Source organism: Emericellopsis cladophorae, assembly GCF_022114955.1.
Source record: "Emericellopsis cladophorae strain MUM 19.33 chromosome Unknown NODE_12_length_473309_cov_116_543296, whole genome shotgun sequence".
Classification (NCBI taxonomy): domain Eukaryota; kingdom Fungi; phylum Ascomycota; class Sordariomycetes; order Hypocreales; family Bionectriaceae; genus Emericellopsis; species Emericellopsis cladophorae.
In genome coordinates, this window is record NW_026250937.1 from 344,256 (window position 1) to 364,524 (window position 20,269).

General features: G+C 54.6%; 8 protein-coding genes across 8 annotated transcripts; 4 read left to right on the forward strand and 4 right to left on the reverse strand.

The window, feature by feature from the left end:
- Positions 1–587: 587 nt before the first annotated feature.
- J7T54_003640 (uncharacterized protein) lies at positions 588–1,244 on the reverse strand (the record flags this gene model as incomplete). The annotated part of the gene is made up of 3 exons (XM_051505143.1): positions 588–752; positions 981–1,078; positions 1,151–1,244. 3 exons carry the CDS (start codon positions 1,242–1,244, stop codon positions 588–590), a joined length of 357 nt encoding a protein of 118 aa, XP_051363483.1.
- A 375-nt stretch (positions 1,245–1,619) lies between these two features.
- On the reverse strand, positions 1,620–3,172 carry J7T54_003641 (N amino acid transport system protein-like protein; the record flags this gene model as incomplete). Its single annotated transcript, XM_051505144.1, has 3 exons — positions 1,620–2,269; positions 2,329–2,475; positions 2,530–3,172. 3 exons carry the CDS (start codon positions 3,170–3,172, stop codon positions 1,620–1,622), a joined length of 1,440 nt encoding a protein of 479 aa, XP_051363484.1.
- A 1,746-nt stretch (positions 3,173–4,918) lies between these two features.
- Positions 4,919–5,347, forward strand: J7T54_003642 (uncharacterized protein; the record flags this gene model as incomplete). Its single annotated transcript, XM_051505145.1, has 1 exon — positions 4,919–5,347. The coding sequence occupies one exon, from the start codon at positions 4,919–4,921 to the stop codon at positions 5,345–5,347; it is 429 nt and encodes a 142-aa protein (XP_051363485.1).
- A 143-nt stretch (positions 5,348–5,490) lies between these two features.
- J7T54_003643 (uncharacterized protein) lies at positions 5,491–7,353 on the reverse strand (the record flags this gene model as incomplete). Its single annotated transcript, XM_051505147.1, has 2 exons — positions 5,491–6,682; positions 6,845–7,353. The coding sequence occupies 2 exons, from the start codon at positions 7,351–7,353 to the stop codon at positions 5,491–5,493; spliced, it is 1,701 nt and encodes a 566-aa protein (XP_051363486.1).
- A 2,022-nt stretch (positions 7,354–9,375) lies between these two features.
- J7T54_003644 (uncharacterized protein) lies at positions 9,376–11,019 on the forward strand (the record flags this gene model as incomplete). Its single annotated transcript, XM_051505148.1, has 1 exon — positions 9,376–11,019. The coding sequence occupies one exon, from the start codon at positions 9,376–9,378 to the stop codon at positions 11,017–11,019; it is 1,644 nt and encodes a 547-aa protein (XP_051363487.1).
- An 868-nt stretch (positions 11,020–11,887) lies between these two features.
- J7T54_003645 (putative ketoreductase) lies at positions 11,888–14,732 on the forward strand (the record flags this gene model as incomplete). Its single annotated transcript, XM_051505149.1, has 7 exons — positions 11,888–12,034; positions 12,093–12,417; positions 12,476–12,686; positions 13,327–13,423; positions 13,785–13,917; positions 13,969–14,122; positions 14,180–14,732. 7 exons carry the CDS (start codon positions 11,888–11,890, stop codon positions 14,730–14,732), a joined length of 1,620 nt encoding a protein of 539 aa, XP_051363488.1.
- A 732-nt stretch (positions 14,733–15,464) lies between these two features.
- J7T54_003646 (uncharacterized protein) lies at positions 15,465–16,982 on the forward strand (the record flags this gene model as incomplete). Its single annotated transcript, XM_051505150.1, has 2 exons — positions 15,465–15,654; positions 15,718–16,982. The coding sequence occupies 2 exons, from the start codon at positions 15,465–15,467 to the stop codon at positions 16,980–16,982; spliced, it is 1,455 nt and encodes a 484-aa protein (XP_051363489.1).
- A 50-nt stretch (positions 16,983–17,032) lies between these two features.
- On the reverse strand, positions 17,033–19,615 carry J7T54_003647 (uncharacterized protein; the record flags this gene model as incomplete). Its single annotated transcript, XM_051505151.1, has 7 exons — positions 17,033–17,586; positions 17,647–17,780; positions 18,019–18,095; positions 18,168–18,641; positions 18,849–19,378; positions 19,436–19,516; positions 19,564–19,615. The coding sequence occupies 7 exons, from the start codon at positions 19,613–19,615 to the stop codon at positions 17,033–17,035; spliced, it is 1,902 nt and encodes a 633-aa protein (XP_051363490.1).
- Positions 19,616–20,269: the final 654 nt, after the last annotated feature.

Here is a 20,269-nt window from a genome sequence, read left to right on the forward strand (position 1 = left end):
CCTCATAAATGGTCGCAACGTCGATGATGTCCAAGAAATCCAGGGCATTGTCGGCCCTTGTTTGAACATGGTCCCCGTGCGGGTTGAGATCAACCCTTCAGACACGGCGATGCAACTATTGCTCAAGGTCCAGAATCAGCAAGTCGAGAACATGCCATTCGAGTCCCTCGGGTTCCGTGAGATCATCGAAAAGTGCACAGAGTGGGAGAACACTGCTGGCCTCGGAGGGTTTGCGACCCTGGTGCAGCATCAAAGCATGTCCCAGACGCGTCGTCTCTCAATTGGAGGCAACGACTATGATGTTGGTGCTCTGGCGTCCCAGCAAGATACAACCGACTTTAGTGTCGTCACGACGCCTTTGGGGGATGACCGAGTCGAAGTTTGTCTGATTTGTGCAGATGATGGCGCCCTCGGCGAAGAGTTGCCCAGCACGACTTTTGAGATCCTGTGCGAGGAGATTGAGGGCATGGCGCGAGACCCGGACAGGGTGGTGAAGGTCTGATGAACTTGTGGCATTGTAGATTTTCATTTGTCTAAGGCGTTAGGTCAATGCTCATTCACTTGTTCTTCTCACTGACACATGTGCCTCAGAGACGTCCCGTTGAGCGTATGTCATTTTCAGTTCCGAAGACCCTTTTGCGGTCAAATGGCGGGATCAAGTACCTCGCCTTGATGTTGGCTGCAGTCGCAACTCCCTGCGCTTCGGCGAAGCCTAGATTGGGACCGGGCTGGGGAAGGCCGATGTAGAAAGGCTGGTAAGGATTAACACTTCATATCGGCCAACAAGGGAATCGAAAACTGCAGCTTGTATTCCCGCTAACGATACGAAACTTGTATATAATCAACGATAAACAAAATCGCTCGCTCGCTCCAACTCTGCTTAACAAGGGCAAGGGAAGACACAGCAGTTGATGGGAATAGGGCAAGGAATCTGCCGCGCCGTTAGTGGATGCGACGAGCCCAGCAAATAGGGCACGTACAATGAAGCAGAAGCGGCCACGGCACCAGCCGCCACAATCCTCGCCGCCACGGAGGTTCATCTCTGGCTCTTCCGTGTGAGGATGAGCTTGTTGGGGGTCTGTCATAGTACACACGCACTGTCAATCCACAGGGTGCAACGACGTTGCACAGGCGGGTAATTGGGACTCACCCATAGCTTGCTGCGAGCTTGGCTGCGTCATCTGAATGGGCTCCTGAGCCTGGGGGTTGGCAACCTCGAGCTGGCGATCGGTTGTGGGTGCCATGTTATCAGTTTCGCTGAGGTGAATGAAGCAATCAATGTAAGAGCGCAAGGTCAGCAGATGAGGAGCAGAAAAGAACGATTTTGCGCCTGAACGCTGAGATTTGATGATGGGGTCGACTGAGGGTGAGCACGGGAATCAAGCTGAAAGCTGAGCTGTATGACCGTATGACGCATGAGCACGTGGCTGTGCATGTGTGGCGCAGCTCGAGCGCCGTGGTGGACCAGGACGGCCTATAGTTTTTCCGGCTGCTGGCTCTGCCCACCTCGGTTCTCACGATCAACATCACTCGTATCTTCACTCTCAGATCAAGCGTCGTCAATCTACAGAGTGTAAACCACCGAAAATCATGAGATTGATACAGATTGCATACGCTTTCTATGCCGCATTGCTCGCGCACGACCAGGGCTGATTTCCCTCCTCCTGGGCAATGGCCTCGATGGACGCCCATAACCCCAGGACGCACAGCAGTGCACCGACGACGAGCAACACAATGTTGCCAGCGAAACGGGCAATTTGCCCCCACCCTTTGTTGAAGTAGTTGCCGTGATGCATCCACAACCAAAAGATGCCGGGCAAACCGTAAGAGAACCAGCTCACAAATAGGGCCGCGACAAGACCGAGCAGGCTGTTGAAGACGGGAATCGACAGGGAGACGATTGTCGCGATGAGCCAGATGCCAAAGGTGATGGCCAGCCAGGAGACGGTGGAGACCCAAGTGCGCCTGATTTCATGCTTAGTGCCACGGAAGATGCGGGTGAAGACGTATTCGGCGGCCACGTGACCGTAGATGACGCCAGCAATGACAATGGTCGGGATGGCGACACCCCAGATGGCCTTGCGCATGACGTCCGAGCCGGCGGCGGAGAGCGCGGGTGATGGGACGTCGGGCCCGACGTAGTAGTAGATGACAATGGCTGCGAGCAGGTAGAGCGAGGTGTCGACAATCTGGAGCAGAGCAAGCGCCTTGGGCCAGTCGGTAGGCTTCTTGAATTCGCCATAGACGCTGAAGAAGCAAGAATGGCTTGCTAAAGGGTTGTCAGCAGCTGGTTCATTCGCAGGACGGTTAGGATCTGTCCTGACTCACAGAAAGCAACTGCGATATCAGTTACAGCCAGCATGGCTGGGGGCAGACCAAGTGAGCGCGCAATGTCAATGTGGCCATTGCCAATGGGGCGCGTGCGCGAGACATCACCCACAGTCATCAAAGTCGCAATGACGATGGAAAGGCAGGCTGGAAACCGTTAGCGGCGTGGTTCACACTGACACCTTGGTGACGGTAACTCACATGCAATCGACATGTAGCTGGCATAGCTCAATGTTCGCGGGAAGTTGAGGAACCAGAAGATTGCCAACCCGACAAAGGCCCAGAGAACAGTACAGGCACCACTATCGGTCAGCGTGTTCAGGCAGATGGTCCACGTCAGAATGTGGCTTCCCGCGACCAGCACTTGGAAGATGACCTGCGCCCAGCCAAAGAATTCCTGGAGCACCTTGGCCGCCACGGGCCCGAGCGAGTGGCTGACGACCTCGACCGCATCGCCGAAATTCTCCACGTCCATGTGCGCCTTGCGGAACTCGCCAAGCACAACGCACGAGTATGTCGACAGGACGCTCATGAGCACGATCAGCGCGATGCCGGGGGCCAGACCGACGCTGGCCAGCACCGAGGGCAGGGATAAAATGCCCAGTGATACGGTTTCCGCAATGAGGATGATGCCACCCTGCCACCACTCGAGGGTCTTGAAGTCGATTAGAGCAGCTTGCTCTGAATTCGATGTCTGGTTGCCGGCATCTTCTTGGTCGTCTCCAGGCGTGCTCACGGTGCCCGAGTCGGACGCCGTAACCTTGTTGTTTTCGAGATCGGCAGCATGATTCACCTGGTTGCTGTTGATATTGTTTTCCGGTGCGGCGGCAGTGTTTGCTGCCATGTTGGGTGGAGAGAGCGACAGATGTGTTGCACAGGGTGTGTCCGAGATGGGCCGGGGAAGGCAGCCTTTTTTATCAGACAAAGTTTCTGCGGCTTCGGAGTGATGACACAGAGTTCCACAGACGCCAATGTGTTGCGACTCGAGGGCAAGCCCGTCGGAGTCAAAGTCGATCCCCCACGGGGTAATCTGGTGAAGCGGGCGGCGGCGAGGCAGGCAAAAGGGGGTTTCTGCTGGCGACTATGCAGGGTAGGTCCCTTGTCGAGAGCAGGCCGCGCAGGAGAAACGTAATAAAGGGTGAAATTGACGAGACTCCTACGAGATGGAAACTCGCGAGGGCCTTTGCCAAAGAAGCTTCAAACACGCTTTGACGTAAAAAATTGGGTTGCTGTAGTCAACAAGTCCACTCCGCGGGTCCACTAGGGTGCGCGCTTCAAGTCCATGTCCTTGAGTCTTGACACCGACTGACGTCCGGGTTATCCACCCTTGGTAGAGGCCTCTGTTAGTTTCCGGCCACTGCGAGTCGCCGCAATGTCATCCTGGTGTGTGAAATTGGTGATCAGACCCTGACAAATGCCGTGCCGTTGCGCGTGCATGGATGCGTCGAGGTTAGGTGACTGGAGCCTCCCCCTTCCTCGGAGATTCCAGAAAACACGGCTCGCCATCTGGCCAATCCGCGTAAACTTGGTCAGAGACTGCGAGTCCCGAGGATCGCTCGCCTCTGCCGGTGTGGCCGTCCCGTTTGGGTTGCTGTTTGTCACGTCAGAGGTTGGTGCCGTGACGCCTAGTCTGTTAGTGCGCGGCTGTGCCCCGGCGCACCATACGCTTCCGTTATGGGTTCTTTTTTTGCGTTGGACACCGCGTTGCGCTAACAAACCGAGATAAAATTCTGCCTATGACGGACGGCCGACTTCGGAAATCGGATGGTTGGCCCCAATGGAGACGATGCAGACTCGGTCAGAGCGACGTGGCGAGTCGAGACATCTGCCAGTGGACGCGGGCGGATTCAGCCCGTCGCGAAGGATCGCCAGGTTCCGCGCGCCCATGCTTTCAAGACCATTATCGCGAGCAGAGCCTGCGGCGGTGTCGGTGGTCTTTGCCTTTGCGCTGCGTTCTCGCGTTCCGTTGCTGCCGTCAACTCTCCATCGCCAGGTTGTGCCCGCGAAGCTGATCAACGAGACTGCGCATCGCTGCTTTCAGGCTGCCATCATCCACTCGAGCTGCCCGACGCTTCGATCAAATGGCTGCCGCATACATGCGCGATTTGGACCAGTCATCGAGTCGGGAATGGCCTCTGCGTCTGAGGATGACCATCCATTGATGGATAGAGCGACCAGACATTTGAGTGCGACAATTGTGCGCTGAGCGCACAAGAAATAGAATGTGGAAAGAGTGTAGTCAGGGCGAAAACGAATGTAGAGACAAATGCCGCGTCTTTATCTAGTTTCTCGGTGCCAAGTAGATGCACGGGCTTGGGCGTTGGTGATCCACGCAGATACTGTCACGGAGACATTTAATCGTTGAATTGGCCAAGCCAAGGACGAAGATGCAAATCAGTCGAGAAATGAGAGGCTTCTGTCGCTGCTCGTCTGTGGTGACTTCTTCCCACTTGTACATGTAGGATGGAATGGTGACAACCCCACACGAAGGGCGTACGCCTTGCCGGTCAATTCAGCTCCTTTCGCATGCGTGTAGAACCCCGAAGCATCCTTCTCTTCGCTTCATCCACTCCCCAGACGTCGTGCCATCATGGCCAGCATCATGAAAGACCCAGGCGAGCGTTCGTTGGACACTCTCCTCTCCACCTTGAACACGGTGCTGCATCCTCAGACATATGTGTTCGCGACGGTGCGCGACGACACCAAATTGCCTCCTCTTTCGGAGATCCAATCCATGATCCGAGAGCAGGAGGGCATCACCGTCATCACGACACGGGACTACGCGACCGCCAATGGTCTCGACCACTTCTTCCCTTGCAAGATGATCACGCTCAACGTCACATCCAGCCTCGAAGCTGTGGGATTCATGGCAGTCATCGCCACACGGCTGGCGTCGAAAGACATGGGTATGAACCCGGTCAGTGGCTTCTATCACGATCACTTGTACGTCCCTGTCGGGAGGGAGGACGAGGCGGTGGAGGAACTGGCAAAGCTGGCGGAAGAGAAGCGGCGACAGTAGAGATGGTGGACAGCGAGGCAGAAAGGAGATATTGCAACATTGGGTATCTATTTCAACTGCCTGGGGTCACGTCTAAATTGTTTCACGCTAGCTAAGGCTTGCGACGTGGGCGAGCAAACACATGCTCGTCCATGCTCGATCCCTCAAAGCTCCTCCTCCTTGATGGCCTTCTTCTTGCGGCCCAAGCCCACCATCTGACCCATCTCCTGCCAGAATCCAGTCGGCGGGTCCAGCTCCATGGCCTTGGCCTCGTACGCGTCGATGATGGGACGGTCCCAGACAAGATCACATTCCTCAGGCTTGACAAACTTGGTCTTCTTGATGAGCTTCCAGCCGATGAACATGAGGGGCGCGAGGAGCTGCATGGTGTAGTTGGCGAAGAAGTTCTTGGTGGACCAGGGTGTGAAGGCCGTGTAGCCATAGGTGTATAGCACGATGACTTGCAGGACGAGCGCGACCCAGGCGCCGTAGGGCTGCAGGTAGCCGTAGTATGGCCTCGTCTTGCGATCGACACCCTGCACCTTGCATGCGCGGTAGTAGAAGAGGAAGGTGATGGATATGACGATGTAGTCCACGACGCCGCCTCCCGTGATAAGCGAGAGCAAAATGCTCAGGGCCTCGGCAGAGCCGCTGTTGACTTGCAGGAAGGAGAGCAGGGGGAACAGCATGGTGAAAGCGAAGCAGTAGATGGGCACTCCCTGGGCGGTGCACTTGCGGAAGAAGGCCGGGGCGCGGCCCTCGAGGGCAAGGCTGTATAATGAGCGGGTCGCGCAGTACGTATACGTATTTCCGGCTGAGTAAATGGTAGTGAAGAGCAGGGCATTCACCACGTGAGGGAGCACGTCGATGCCCATGTTCTCCATGGCCATCACGTACGGCGAGGCACCGGCCGTCTGGCCGCCACCGCCGTTGATGTGGATGTCGACGAGGGCCTCGTCGTTCGAGGGCAGCACAATACCAGTCGAGAGGGCACCACCGATGAAGAAGAGGCCAAAACGGACGTAGACGGTCTTGAACGCGGTCTTGATGTAGATGCTGGGGTGCTTGGCCTCGGCAGCCACCATGGAGATGTAGTCGGGACCCACGACCACAAAGGCTGCGGTCGCGAGGGCACCCATAAAGCCTTCGAAGCGGCCTAGGTCCCCCGACGCGTGGTATTCCAGGAATGCGGCTGGACTGTTCCAGTGGCTAAACCCGTAGGCGTGGCCTGACGGGTTTCCGCCCACCATGGTCACAAACGTGAAGCCGAAGAGCATGAAGATGAGAATCACCTTGCCACCGGAGAGCCAGAACTCGGCTTCACCAAAGACGCCCACAGCGACAACATTGAGTAGACTATGCACATCACACACACAGCTTAGCACAAAAGTCATGACACAGCACCGAGAGGGGGGGGAAGGGGGTAGGGATCCTATCAAAAACGCCAGTCGCACATGGATCTCTCGCAGAAGCCCGAGGGTAAGGTCCAGCTTGGTCGTCTCCGGGATTGTGTCTTACCCATATGAGATAATGACAGCGGCACAAATGCCAGCCGTCGGACCGGGCTCCGTCACCTTTTCGTTCCAAAAGGAGAGCACAATGTTAAGAGCCACGACTTCGAACGGTATGAGGAGCGCCTCGTACAAAAAGAAATTCCAGCCGACCATGAAGCCAAGGGCGTCGTCGACCCAGTTGCCGGCCAGGCGGATGAAGCCGCCGGAGACGGGCATATACGTTGTCATTTCAGCAATCGAGTTGTTGACCAGGGCCACGACGGACGCATAAAGAATATAGCAGACGAGAAGGCTACCGGGACCGCCCTTGGCGAGCCCCGCGCCGATGCTGATGAAGAGACCCGTCCCAATGGTGCCGCCAATGGCGATGAGTTGGGTCTGGCGGTTGTTGAGACGACGTTGGAGACCATCCGAGTTATCGGCTTCGAACTGGCCGTCGTACTTTGCGTCAATGCTGGGGCGACTGGCGGCAGCAGGTGCTGCTGCCCTCTCGTCCCCCTTTCTGGAGAACATTTTGTTTCTTTTTGGATGAAAGCAAGATTGAAGTTCCAGGCTGTCGCGAATCCTGGATGTTTCGGAGTAGTATATGCTGTCAAGTGATCAACCATTTAAGGTTCAAAGCGGTTTGGAGACTAGGTCGAGGTAGATAGAGAGGCAGTTGGGGATCATTTATGGTTATAAAGGCGCCTGTCCTTTGCGTTCACCTTTGAGCCAGCTGTTAGGTAAGAGAAAATTCCTTTCATGCTGGCCTGCGGAGGGCTCCACGAGACAGTGCCAATCCTTCCCATCGATGGGTTCGCGAGGAGTGGTCAAGGTCCACACCGTCGTCACTATCTTGACGCTGTACGTAAAGTGTTGCTCCGAACACGATCGTCGGTAAGTGTGGACCGAAGATTCCACGATTGTACAGTAGCCCTTTGCTGTCCTCGCATGTCCTTGTTGCCTTGTTGCTCGGGGACAGGCCGCTTGTTGTCGCCATCGCCACCTTGGCCCAAAGTCGATCTCTACTGTAAATCGACGACGACGCTCATGTCTGGACCTGCGAGTCACCTGTGATTGCAAAAGCCGAGAGCCAATCAAGCCTCCCGTCCCGGTGCCACAATCACCATTCTTCGACACTAAAATGATTAGCGCTGCTTAGGTTTCTATATTTCCGAGCTGGCATCTCGGGCGTGTGGGCGGGAGGCGCGCCGTCATTCTCACACACAATTTCCATGGTCTTGCATGGTCGTACATATGGTATTATTATGCGCAGCTGACGATTCCTTAAAGCCATGGCGATTCGATGCCGACTGGACGTTTGCTCCGCGTCCTTGAGTATCTTGTTTGCAGTCTCGCGTGGGCTGTGGGTTCAAGCAGAATTTTTTTTCAACGCTCCATGGGGCCGAAGACGGTGAAACTGTCTTAAAATTCGGCCCGCAACGTAGGCGAGTTCCGATCAAAAGATTGGGACGGGCCGACGGCTCTTGATCAACATCACGTTACGATGACTCACAAGAAGATTGCGACATTTGATATTACTAAATAATCGCCGTCTGCTGCTCAGCCCGGATCAAATTGTACATTGCGCCTGGCTGTGGTGCCGCGAGTTGTGCCAGGAGACGAGCTCACATGCAATGACACACATCATCGCAAATCATCATCCAGATGGACGACGCAGACGAGGAACAACGATTGAACTTTTGAGGCTTCATCGACGCGTGCAGACCGCATGTGTTTGGCGCAGGTCGAATCACGAAGCCGCAAACACCCTTTTAGGCAATTCCAAGCCTGGGCCGCCGGATCAAGTTTAATGTTATGTTTCCTCCCGTTGCTAAAAGTCTGGGCGCCCAGGCCCGTTGGACAAAGTACGTACTCGTGCTTGATGTCCAGGTTTGGTGTATTATTAGGCTACCCTAGGTCAATGACACCACCCAGTGAAGTTTGAACCCTTTCATTAGCACACATAGTTCACAATGCTCATGAATTGGTTGCAGGAATAGCAATTCTGCCCCTCTGGAAGTAACAGACATGAAACAGGTCAACAACGGGGTTAACACAGCGTGAACTGAGGGACCGACGTCACCGCCCGTATTCCGTTTCCCAACGCCGCTTCGGCATCCGGTAGCGTCTTTTGCCCCCACCTCATCCCTCGCGTGTATCAGTACACTCCCAAGCACCAGTCGACGATCAGAATCACCAGCTGAATCCTGATCAACAGCAGCATAGATATTGGGGTCGAGTTCGATCACAGCCTAGAGGAAACGGAAGGACCTCTGAATCTCTGATCAATTGCTGGGCTGGGCTGCTGGTGGCTGCTGGTCCTCCTCGGTCAACGTCGTCAGAGCTCAGGGGGCTGCCTACGTGCGCCCGCTGGATTGGTAAGGAGGAAGAATGCCCAGGACTATTATATGAAGTCTCGCTGGCCTCCTGCCGATTTTGCGAGTTTTCATGCTTCCAATATCGAATAATTTCAATATTAATACATTGTGATTTGGCTGGCCCAATCACTTTAATTCAGCTGTACATACTCTAGACACCAAAACTCCAGCTAGAATGGAATCGCCTCGGTGGAATTCGCATCAAATAGACTCCCCTCAGATGGACTCATCCACGGTCGACTCGCCATGTGCGGGCGCGCCAAGCCTAGACTCACCTGTTGTATCGGAATCCCAAGACATTCGGCCGTGCGCAAGGTACCAATGGACCAAGTCGTCAACTGGCCTATATGAGCGCGATATCGACGAGATTGAGCGTTTCTACACCTCATTTTGCCGGCGCACCGAAGACCCAGACCACGCTGCTTTTGCCATCACTGGGTGCGTCACCATCGAGACACCCTCTCAGAACGTGCAAGACACACTCGCCAATCTCGAAGATGCCTTTCGCAATGCGTGGTGGACACTACGCAACGAATGCCCAGCACTCGCATCGTGGATCCAGCATGATACCAACAGCGACACTTGGAAACGATTTTATACACCTCTTCATGGCTTAAATGGCCAAAAAAGGCAAGATGACTGGCTGTCAACGTCCTTCCAAGTGGTCGATACAGCACTCAGTGAAACAGAATGGTTCGACCTTGACCCCAAACTCTACAAATCAAGTCAGCTCTTCTACGTCAGGTCGTCCTCTTCCACCGTCAACAAGAGCAACTACCACCGAGCGACCATCTTCTTCAGAGCCCCACACGACATGATCGACGGTCACGGTGTCTCGAAGCTGCTGGATCGTTTGATTGAACTAGCAACGGATCAGTTTCAGAGGCCACGAATGCCCCAGCTCGACTGGTCCCAGGAAGCCTCACGGCTCGCAGCGCCCATGCGCGTCATTGCGAATATTCCCACGAGACCATCGGACGCACAAATGGTCCGCTTCCGCGAGAAGATGCAGAACAGCGCGGCAGCCGCAACAGGAGCGCTTCCACTTGGGCTGCTACCAAGCGCCAAAGAGGGAGCAGCAAGTAGGAAGGAACGCGCAAGCGCCCATCTGTCTCCGGAAGCCACAGCAGTTCTCCTTGAACACTGTAAGGACAGAGGCTGGACAATGACACATGCCGTCAGTGCTGCCGTTACGCTCGCACTGAAGCATATTCAGAAGACCACGGGAGGGTCAAGCAACATGAGGTTCTACCTGCAATCCATGATGAGCACTAGATATCTGTGCGAGGGGCGCGCCCGCTCCATCCAAGAGGCAGCCTCGAACAACCACATGGTTGCCATTCAAGGACTGGGAGTCGATGTCACCGTTGGTTCCGCCGAGACCAGCGATGACTTTGACGACATCGCCTTAACCATGAAAGAATACTACCAAGAGGAACGCCCGCGAAGCTCCGACGGCCCTGAAATCAGTGACCTGGGCCTCGCGCCCGTTCTGTGGTCGGCGCTTACACCGCAATCTCCACCTGGCACAGTAAACGCAGACAGCTATACCAACAATGCAAGTGTTGGCATCTCGTCGCTGGGAGACTTGGCTTCGGCGGTGGAACCAGAACGAGCGCCTTTCACTCTGCAAGACGTCTGGGTTACGGGGGAATGCTCAGGCTCAGCTGTACCGCTCATGGTCGGAGGATGGGGCGGCAAGCTTGAGATTGGTACAATGTTTGACCGGGCGTATCACGAGAGGGACAGGATCGAGAGCTTCCTCGCTGATATTCTGAGTATCGTGCAGAAGCAAGCGTGCGTCCGCACAAATGGGTAGGGGTGTGGAGGCGCCGCATCTTTGTCCGATTGAGACTTGCCCGTTGTTCACGATGAGCGATACGATTTACTGTATTGGGATTTCTGTATGTCTATACCGTAGTACTGTATTGGATTGATGTTAGTCTCATTGATCACACCTTGCCGAGGATCCGAGCCGCCTGCCAAATCGAGTCACCACGGCGATGGATCGCCACGTGTAAGTCGAGTGATCGGCAGAGCCTTTGCCGCCGCACAGCCCGCCCAGATGCGGCTGAGATCTCAAGCTCCAATCTGAGGTGATATGACTATGTTCCCCAAACACACGCATAATTAGCGGTGGTTGTCGCAGCTTCACCTGCGCGAACTGCCGTCCAAGCCAAGTCGCAGCTGTGAGATGACATTTAGTGTCCGGCTCGGCTCCGTCAGGGAGTAGCAAGAGAGGGCAGCCACCGATGTCATATTAGACACTCTTTAGTCATATCGGCCGATTTCCGTGGAGAAGCTGTAATACGAGCTGCCGTCCAACATCGCAGGCATCAGAAGAAGCATCATGGCTGCTACCTTGCACCGTGAACAGTGTGGTGACCGGCATAGGCAGGCACCATGCCCGCCAGCCGAAGTAGCTCGCGGCTTCAATGGCTGTATGGGTAGGCGCCTATCCCTGCACAGTACGTCGCCATCCGTCGGTAGCCTGTCGATCATCTTCCGAGATCGACCAGGTGCGCTAAGGTCCGTCTCTGGTCAGAAAATCCGATCACATCCTCGGCTGTTCCCTAGAATTGAGGTGTATAAGAGGACTCCTTTGACACTTCGAGGACCAGACTGCCTCGGCAACTTGAGTCCAACACAGCTACAGCTCTTGCACCAAAACTGCCAAATTCATCATCATGAAGTCCTTCATCACCGCTGCGACCATCACTGGCTTCGCCGCCGTCGTGCATGCCGCCGTTCCTGGCTTTGATATCTCCGGCTATCAAGAAAACATTGACTTCGACAAGGCATACTCAGATGGTGACCGCTTCGTGATCATCAAGGTGCGTCGTCTAGACCTTGCTGTCGAATATCTCCGCTGACGGTTCGACCCTGTACTAGGCCACTGAAGGCACAACGTTCAAGAGCGACCAGTTTAACTCTCAATACACTGGTGCCACCGGCGCCGGCCTGATTCGTGGTGCATATCACTTTGCTCAGCCTGCCTCCTCCTCGGGAGCTGCACAGGCCGAGTACTTTGCCGCCAACGGCGGCGGATGGTCAGGCGACGGCATCACGCTGCCCGGTGCTCTGGACATTGAGTACAACCCCAGCGGTGCCACGTGCTACGGACTCTCGGCCGCTGCCATGGTGGACTGGATCGAGGATTTTGTGACCACCTACGAATCGCAGACGGGACGGTGGCCGCTCATCTACACGACCCTCGGTGAGTGGATCCCAGTCGCCACTCCCTTCATCTTGCTTGCTTGCTCACGGATTCACAGATTGGTGGACCACGTGCACGGGCACCTCGCCCAACTTTGCGGACCGTTGCCCGCTCTGGATCGCTCGCTATGCTAGTTCGGTGGGCGAGACGCCCGCCGGCTGGGACTACGAGACCATCTGGCAGTACAATGATAAATATCCCCAGGGAGGTGACTCGAACACGTTCAATGGCGATGAGTCGCGTCTTGTTGCGTTGGCCACGGGTGAAGCGTAAGAATCTGGGGATGGGGTATGTAGATATTGGCAGGTCGATATGATAACCAATTTGCCCTCATATCAGCTGTACCCTTGCTGTTGGACGTTGTTCACCGATTATTGACTGTTGCATCCAATGTCTCTTTGAATCAGAACACTTTCGGTCGGGAGCTGATTGAGATTGGCCATCTCTGCTGATGTCGAGATAGTCGCATCTACAAGATCACAGCCGGAACCGACAAACTAATCCTCCGGCTGACTCTAGCAACAGCAGCGCCCGCACTCAGCCCATAATTACCGAAAAAAACTTGACGGATTCACGCCGAATTGCATTCTGTAACACCCTGAAATTGTCGCTTGCAGAGAACAGGTATTGGTGACCGGTTGGGTTGGACGCCGCCGGCTTCGCACATGGTGCCCGCCCCTTGGGTGCCGTGAGGCCATTGCTCGGAGGATAGTCGCCTGCCTGAACAACTACTTCCGCTTTATCCGAATGCTTCCATGCTCAAGCCCAGTGGCACTTGCATTTGCATCCAAGCTGGGCTGGGCAAGAGTCTGACGGCAGTGTTTCGTTCTTTGGTCACTGCGACGGAGCTGACCACGAGAAGTGGGCTTCTGACCTTTTGACCTTGACGACACCACTGACTAGACCAAGGACTCTGGGCAATACCCCTGGGCGTTTGGCGGATGCCATACGTCTGCTGGCCAGGAGGCTGATGATGGGCCTCAACCCTCTCATATGCGCTCCCAGAGTGAGCCAATCCATCCGAGGCCCAGCGCACCAGGACGAGCATCAATTTTGATTCTCAGCCAGAAATGAGAGATGGATGAGCGATGGCTTGGAAACTTCGTCCTGAAACCAGTGAGCGTACCCACTTGAACCTGCGTTTGCCAAGAAGCCGCCCGCCCTGCAAGAAGCGTGAGGGGTCCACGTTCGTCGGAGCACGGAGTTCGCGCCCAAGTGCAAGATCGCACTCAACTGCTCCAGCGCACATGCCGGTTGCAGAATCCAAGTTTGCTTGACACATATAGCACCGTGGCCATGTCTTCAGACACCCATGTGAGTAGATGTCTTCGGCAAGCCCCCCCCCCCATCGCTCATCCGTGTCGCAGCCTGTCATATTTGGTGCCGGGACCGCCTGGTACAAAAGCCCCGACGATGACGGCACCACAATCCACCAGCCGACAGTTGACGCCATCAAAGCCGCAATCGATGTCGGGTATCGTACATTGGATGGAGCCCAAGGTATGTGCGTAGATGGCCAAGGGAACACGCGCTGCTGACTGTGCCGCGCAGTTTACGGTACAGAGAGGGAACTCGGCATTGCGATGGCTGAGTCCGGGATCCCGCGAGGCTCGTTTCGATTGAGTACCAAGGCAAAAGATACGTCAAACGTTGAGAAAGCCCTGGAAGAGAGTCTTGTGAACCTCCAGACGGACTTTGTTGACCTGTAAGTGCCCTCGATCTGGCCGTGTGACCAGATGGAGCTTACCTTCTGGTGGTCCAGATATCTCATCCATTCTCCGTTCCCGGCCTCATCAGACCTCGAGCTCCAGGAAGCCTGGCGTGAAATGGAACACTGCAAGCAGCGAGGTCTGGCCAGGGACATTGGTGTCTCCAACTTTTCCATCAAGGATATTTCGACAATCTTGGAGGTCGCCACGATCAAGCCGGCTGTCAATCAGATCGAGATGCATCCGCACTTGTATCAACGCGAGCTTTATGGTTTCCTGAGACGGGAGGACATTGCCTTGCAGGGCTACTCCTCGCTGGCACCACTGAGGGCAGAGTCGGGCAATGAGACTCGTGTGCTCGCCACCCAATTGGCAACCAAGTACCAAGTCGACGAGTCGGCAATCTTGATGCGCTGGGTGGTTGATCAAGGGGCGGCGGTGGTGACGACAAGCTCGAAAAGGGAGCGGATGGCGACCACTTTTTCGCAAGTTCCGTCATTCAAATTGACGGAGGAGGAGGTGGCACAGCTGACGGCCACAGGGAAGGGCAGATGGTTCCGTGGTTTCTTTGCCGATGAGTTCAAGGTGGCGGAGGCCAGCTCTTGAGGTTGTTTGCTGGCATGACGGGTGCCTCTTCGCGACGTGCCTTTTTGTACCGACACGCCAGGCAGACCCGCTAGACGCGCAGTTTCCCTGCCTTGGCTACTTTGCTCGTCGACCGGTCACGTTGTCGTCTTGGTCCACCAGATCGTGTCGGGTAGGGTGAGCTGTGCTGTCAACCTCAACACGTCTCAAAGCCTTGATGGAGACACTCCAGCTATAGTGACAAGCCTGTGACTGGTGCATCTGGAAACGAACCTGAACAAATGATTGAAAGCTCTTATCCTTCCTGTCGCCCTTTTGAAGCCCTACTGTTGACTCTGGGGCTCTCGTCATTTCATTGCAATATTGATGTCTGGGCGAGGGTCGGTCAGCACTTTCCCCATGCATGTCGTTTAATGTCCCCTTTCACAATTAGTCGACAAGTTGTCATAAATCCACAATCCGCACTTCGGCCATGCTATTCTCTTCGTGATCGTCCAACAAATATGGCTCCGCGGGGAGGGGGAAATGTGGTGTGCATCGGACGCCGGGTTAAGTCGCGGCTCCAATCTGTCCGCGCGACCGGCGACTCCGTCACTTAGCCATGCATATTGAAGCATTCCTTACAGCTTCCAGAAAGTGTATCTGAGCAACGAATTTCACTTGCAAGTCTCCCTACTGCAAAGGACACCAATTTCAGAATAAAGGCACACGCATCTATCGCCCGAGGAGATCACGATGGCACCTCATGCAGACATGGTGTCCGACGACATCGTAACTACACCAAGGACTACAGGGCTCGGCGCTACGGAGCAGAGAAATATGCGAAAAGAATCAGTGGTCTCCCAGAATGTGGATGCACGACGACATCTGAAGGTCCTGTTCGAAGAAAATATCGCCGCCAAGATCCTTCGCACTGCTACCGAAGGACTGGTCAACAATGTGGGTGAGCTGACACTGATGAGGAAAGAAAGAAAAAGCTGAGAAAACATACAGAACCCTCCTACAGCCTATCCAGAATATGTGCTGCAGTCTGGCCCAGAGGCTGGCAAGTACATTCTCAGGGAAGCTGATTTTTGGACATGCGGATTCTTCCCGGGCAGCATCTACTCCTTGATTGAGCGAGCCATCAAGTTCCCACATGCTTTTGCAAGTCATGCCAAGATGCAATTGCTCCAGACACTCACCGAGCTTGGGCAAGTTTGGGCAGAGCCCATCCATGCTATGGCGCAGAGGACCGACACACACGATATGTCATTCATGATCCAACCAAGTATGCGAGTGCGCTGGGAGGTCTTGCACGATAAAAGAGCACTTGAGACGATTCTCACCGCGGCGGCGTCACTGCACACCAGGAACAACACCACAGTGGGCGCCATCAGGTCATGGGACGTCCTGGATCAGAACGGCGTCAGCATCACCAGCGCCACGGACGATTTCTTGGTGATCATTGACTCCATGTGCAATCTGGATCTCTTGTACTACGCTGCCAGCCACACTGGCGACGAGGAAATGCGAAGGGCAGCCACAGCTCATGCCAAGACACTGATGCGGACACACATGCGGCCAGAGAAGGCGACAAACACCAACAAGAATATGCTCAGCACCATCCACGTGGTCAACTTTGACCCCAAAACTGGTGATATCAAAGAGCGCCGCACCGGTCAGGGTTTCCACGCCACATCGACTTGGGCTCGAGGCCAGGCGTGGGGTATCCTGGGGTACGCCCAAACGTTCATGTGGACTGCGGATGTTGAGTTCCTCGAGACATCAATGGCCCTCGCTGAGTACTTCATTCAGCGCCTCGAAAGCTCCCCAGCCTGCGTTGAGATGGCCGTTCCAGGAGAATCTCGTACGAGGGGTCGCTACGTTCCATTGTGGGATTTTGATGCACCAATTTTGGACAAGGCAAACCCTCTGAGAGACTCGTCCGCAGGCGTCATCGCCGCGAATGGTTTGCTCATTCTCTCGCAGGCTTTGGCGGGGCTGGGTAGGAGTGAGGAGAGTGCTCGATTCCGCCAGATGGCCTTCACGATCGTGGCTGACACTCTCGACTTTTCTCTCTCTCAGGATAAGATGGAGGTGAACTTGGGTGAAGAGGGGATGGTTGCTCGCGACTGCACCGAGGGAGGCCGATTCGACGCGATTCTGATGAACGCGACGGCCAACTACAATGCCAAGGACCACAAGAGATACTGGGATCACGGGCTATGCTACGGTGACTACTACTTGATTGAGTTTGGGAATAGGCTTTTGAAGATGGGGTTTGTGTGAGTTTTAGTTATTCTGCACATGTCTTTATGCCCAATAGCTCCCAGAAATGATTACACACCCATGCCAACGTCTCCAGGAGTCGCCCACGGTAGTTCAGTATTTCCAGGGGCTGCGAAAATCATATCGTCGAGACTGATGACCCTGTCCATGCTCATAAAATCTTCGTCCATCAGCAGGTGTGAGATAGCTGACAGATTATCCGGGTGAATGCCGTCAGTTGGCAATTCATTTGCGGGAATGTTGCCCAAGTGCAATTGCCCACATTGACCGGGTGCTTCAGATCTCGGATTGGGCAGACCATTGTCCAAGTTTTCGCTGTGCACGTTCGTCTTTGCTCCTGGCTGGACGCTTTCAGGGAAGAAGGGACTGGATGGAGTACCCTGAGCCAGCCCACTGGAGTACCCCAGAACATCAATAGCCAAGCTAGGGTCATCCATGCATTGCTTAAGCATGAGACGTAGCTGCTCGGAGTATTTTCCAGCCAAGGAGCTTGTGGCACGGTGTACCCAAATTGGACCAGCCCATCTCCGTGCCATCTCGTCGAGGGCGTCGACCAGGTCCTGGAACTCGGGTGGAAGCTCAGTGTTGTAGTGCCGCCAGTGCACTGAAATTGTTAGCCGGCAGTCGATACAGTTAGACAAGGCCAGGGCCAGGGATAACTTACCCAAGAGCACACGGGCACTTATGTAGACGCAGAAGGCGTACTGATCGGCGACCGGATAATATGACGCCGTATACTTGAGGTACTTTTGCGTGATGGTGGCAGTCTCGACGGCGGCAACCTGGCACGTTTCCGCGCTACAAAAGCTGGGCAACTTGAATGTGTCAGACCACTTCGAGTCTGGGTAGGCAATCCTCTGATGTAAGAGAATCATGGACGTGTTATGAGTGACATGGGCTAGTGTCAAATTAGGATCCATGTTGATCATGGTTGGTTGCCTTGAAATATTCGAGTCCCGCCATCGCTGTGGGAGGAACATTTTCCAGCTTGACGCCGTTAGTCTCCGAATCTTCGTAATTCCATGACTGAACTCACTGAACGAGGCGCAAATCCAGCTCTTTGAACCGCGTCAACCAATCACTGACCTGTTGTCGATTCGAGAAGTCAATGTTCTGTTGCAGAAAGTATGTTGTGATGCGACTCAACGACTCCGTTGCTTCTATGCGATAGGCAAAAGCACCGACTGTAGTCATGTCAGGGTCATTTGTCTTTGCATGTGAGTTCATTGCTGCAGGCGTTGACGCTGTGTTATCCTGCCCCTTGGCAGGACTGGGGTAATTCCCGGGGAGAAAAGCAATCGAATTGCCGATCTTGGCCACGCTTCGGTCCCATATGCCAAAGTAGGGTGTTGTCACGCCCTCCTCTTTATGCCATGTGCCTCCATCGGCGGGCAGCCGTCTTTGCACGTCGTCCGAGGTGAGACTCGTGTTCCAGCCAGTCGTGACTGAGCAGAATCGATCTAGACAGAAGATTGTCCAGAAGACCCTCCGTCTCTGCTCTTCTTCTGTCCAATTTTGTGGCCTTTTTACCATTGGCAACGGTTTGAGTAAGGATGTCTTGGCATGGCTGTCGTCTTCCACACTGAGCTGCAGATACTCGACAGTCCTGGTGAGTGACCCTATCACGGACCAAGCTCGCGAGGCCTCCCCATTCCCAATCTGTAAAGTCAGTCAGAGCGCTTGACGTATAAATGGACAACCTACATCATTGAAGGCCACAATAATCAAGGCCTGGAGATTCTCCACCGACAATCCATCCATGCAAGTCAACAGTACCAAGCGCCTCGAACGAGCACATCTATGCTCGACCTCCAGCGCAGAAAGCCTCAGATCGTGATTCTCGACAAACCGCAAAGCCGCAATTACCATTGCATGCAGCACGATAACAAGTTGCGGGAGCTCGTCGTGGTTCTGGACACGTTGTCTGAAGTGCGTTTCGTGCAGAATTGGTATCCAGGGCTGGACGCGGTCAAAGTATATACTAATGACTTCTTCCAAGAGCTTTGCATCCGGCAGGCTTGAAATACTGCTATCCAGGTTCTCGTCCAAGGAGAAGGATACATCAACATTTGGGTTGCCGCAACTGTCTACTCTCCGTCTTTTCGGTGCCGGAGGCGCATGGCACGTATGTGGCGAGATCTCCGAATTGCGCTCAAAGTTGCTGCGAACTGACCCATTGGTTCCAGAGGGTGAAGCTGTCGCGTGATATCGCGAGGTATTGGCCTGTGCAGGCGTTCGGTCCCATCGCCGCGTTGCGTTGAGCTTTTGCAGCTCAGCGGCGAGCATGGACAGAACTCCTACCACATTTGGAGTTCCATTCTCAGGTCTCTCGGTGGGTGCTATATCGCAGCAAGATGAATTAGACGGCCGTTCGAGCAGAGCCTGCTCAAGTACTTCTGTTGTCGAGTGTCAGCTGCACTGGATCCGCACTGAATCGATTTGTGCCTTCGTACCAACACGTCGACTCAGACTGCCTACCGCTCCGGCTTTGATGCCGGGCTTGTTTTTCTTCAGATCATATACGCAAGGGGAAGCTGAACGCGATTATTGTCAGCCTACATGGGGGCAAATAGCATCTGACTTGCGCACCTAGCCTGACGCAATGAGAACATGTCGGCTGTTCTCGGGAGCATTTCAGCTTCCGGCGACGGCACCCCTGGCACGAGGGCATATCGTTCTCTGCTGCGGCCTCTGACATGCTGACTGCTCTGGCATTAGCAAGCTTGTCGATTGGAGACAGAAAAAGCGGGCAGCGTTCCAAGTACCGGCCGCAGACTGATGCGATAAAGAGTCAACTGAGGGGTTTGTAGATATTATGTGCTGCAAATCGACTGCCGCCATCTCGGGTCAACTATTCCCGGGATGGGGGGCAAATGGTGAATCCGGGGAAAACTTGGATTATGCACATGGGTGGAGATCAATGTTGGGGTTGCCTGGAGTTTGCGGGGTTGAGGCTCTAGGGGCTTTGGTTCAAACTGAGCCCTTCTGCATGAGCTCTGTTGTGAAGTGCTTGGTGGGAGAAAGTCACGCAGCCGGGGGAATCTTCATCGCCTCTTGAATCCGGAGATCAAAGGTCCCGTCATGAATGTACGGTATATCTAGTCAGCCAAAAGACACCCCATGACATCGTGCTCCAGAGTCTCGCACGATTGAGTATTGAGCCTACGTACGGAGTACAGCGGGTACCTTTGCCCCGATGCCCGGCTGTGGAGCTTCCAATTGCCGGCCCAGTGCCACTCCAACTTCCTGTAGTTCAGACTAGAGCTACCAGAAGTTTCTTATATAAT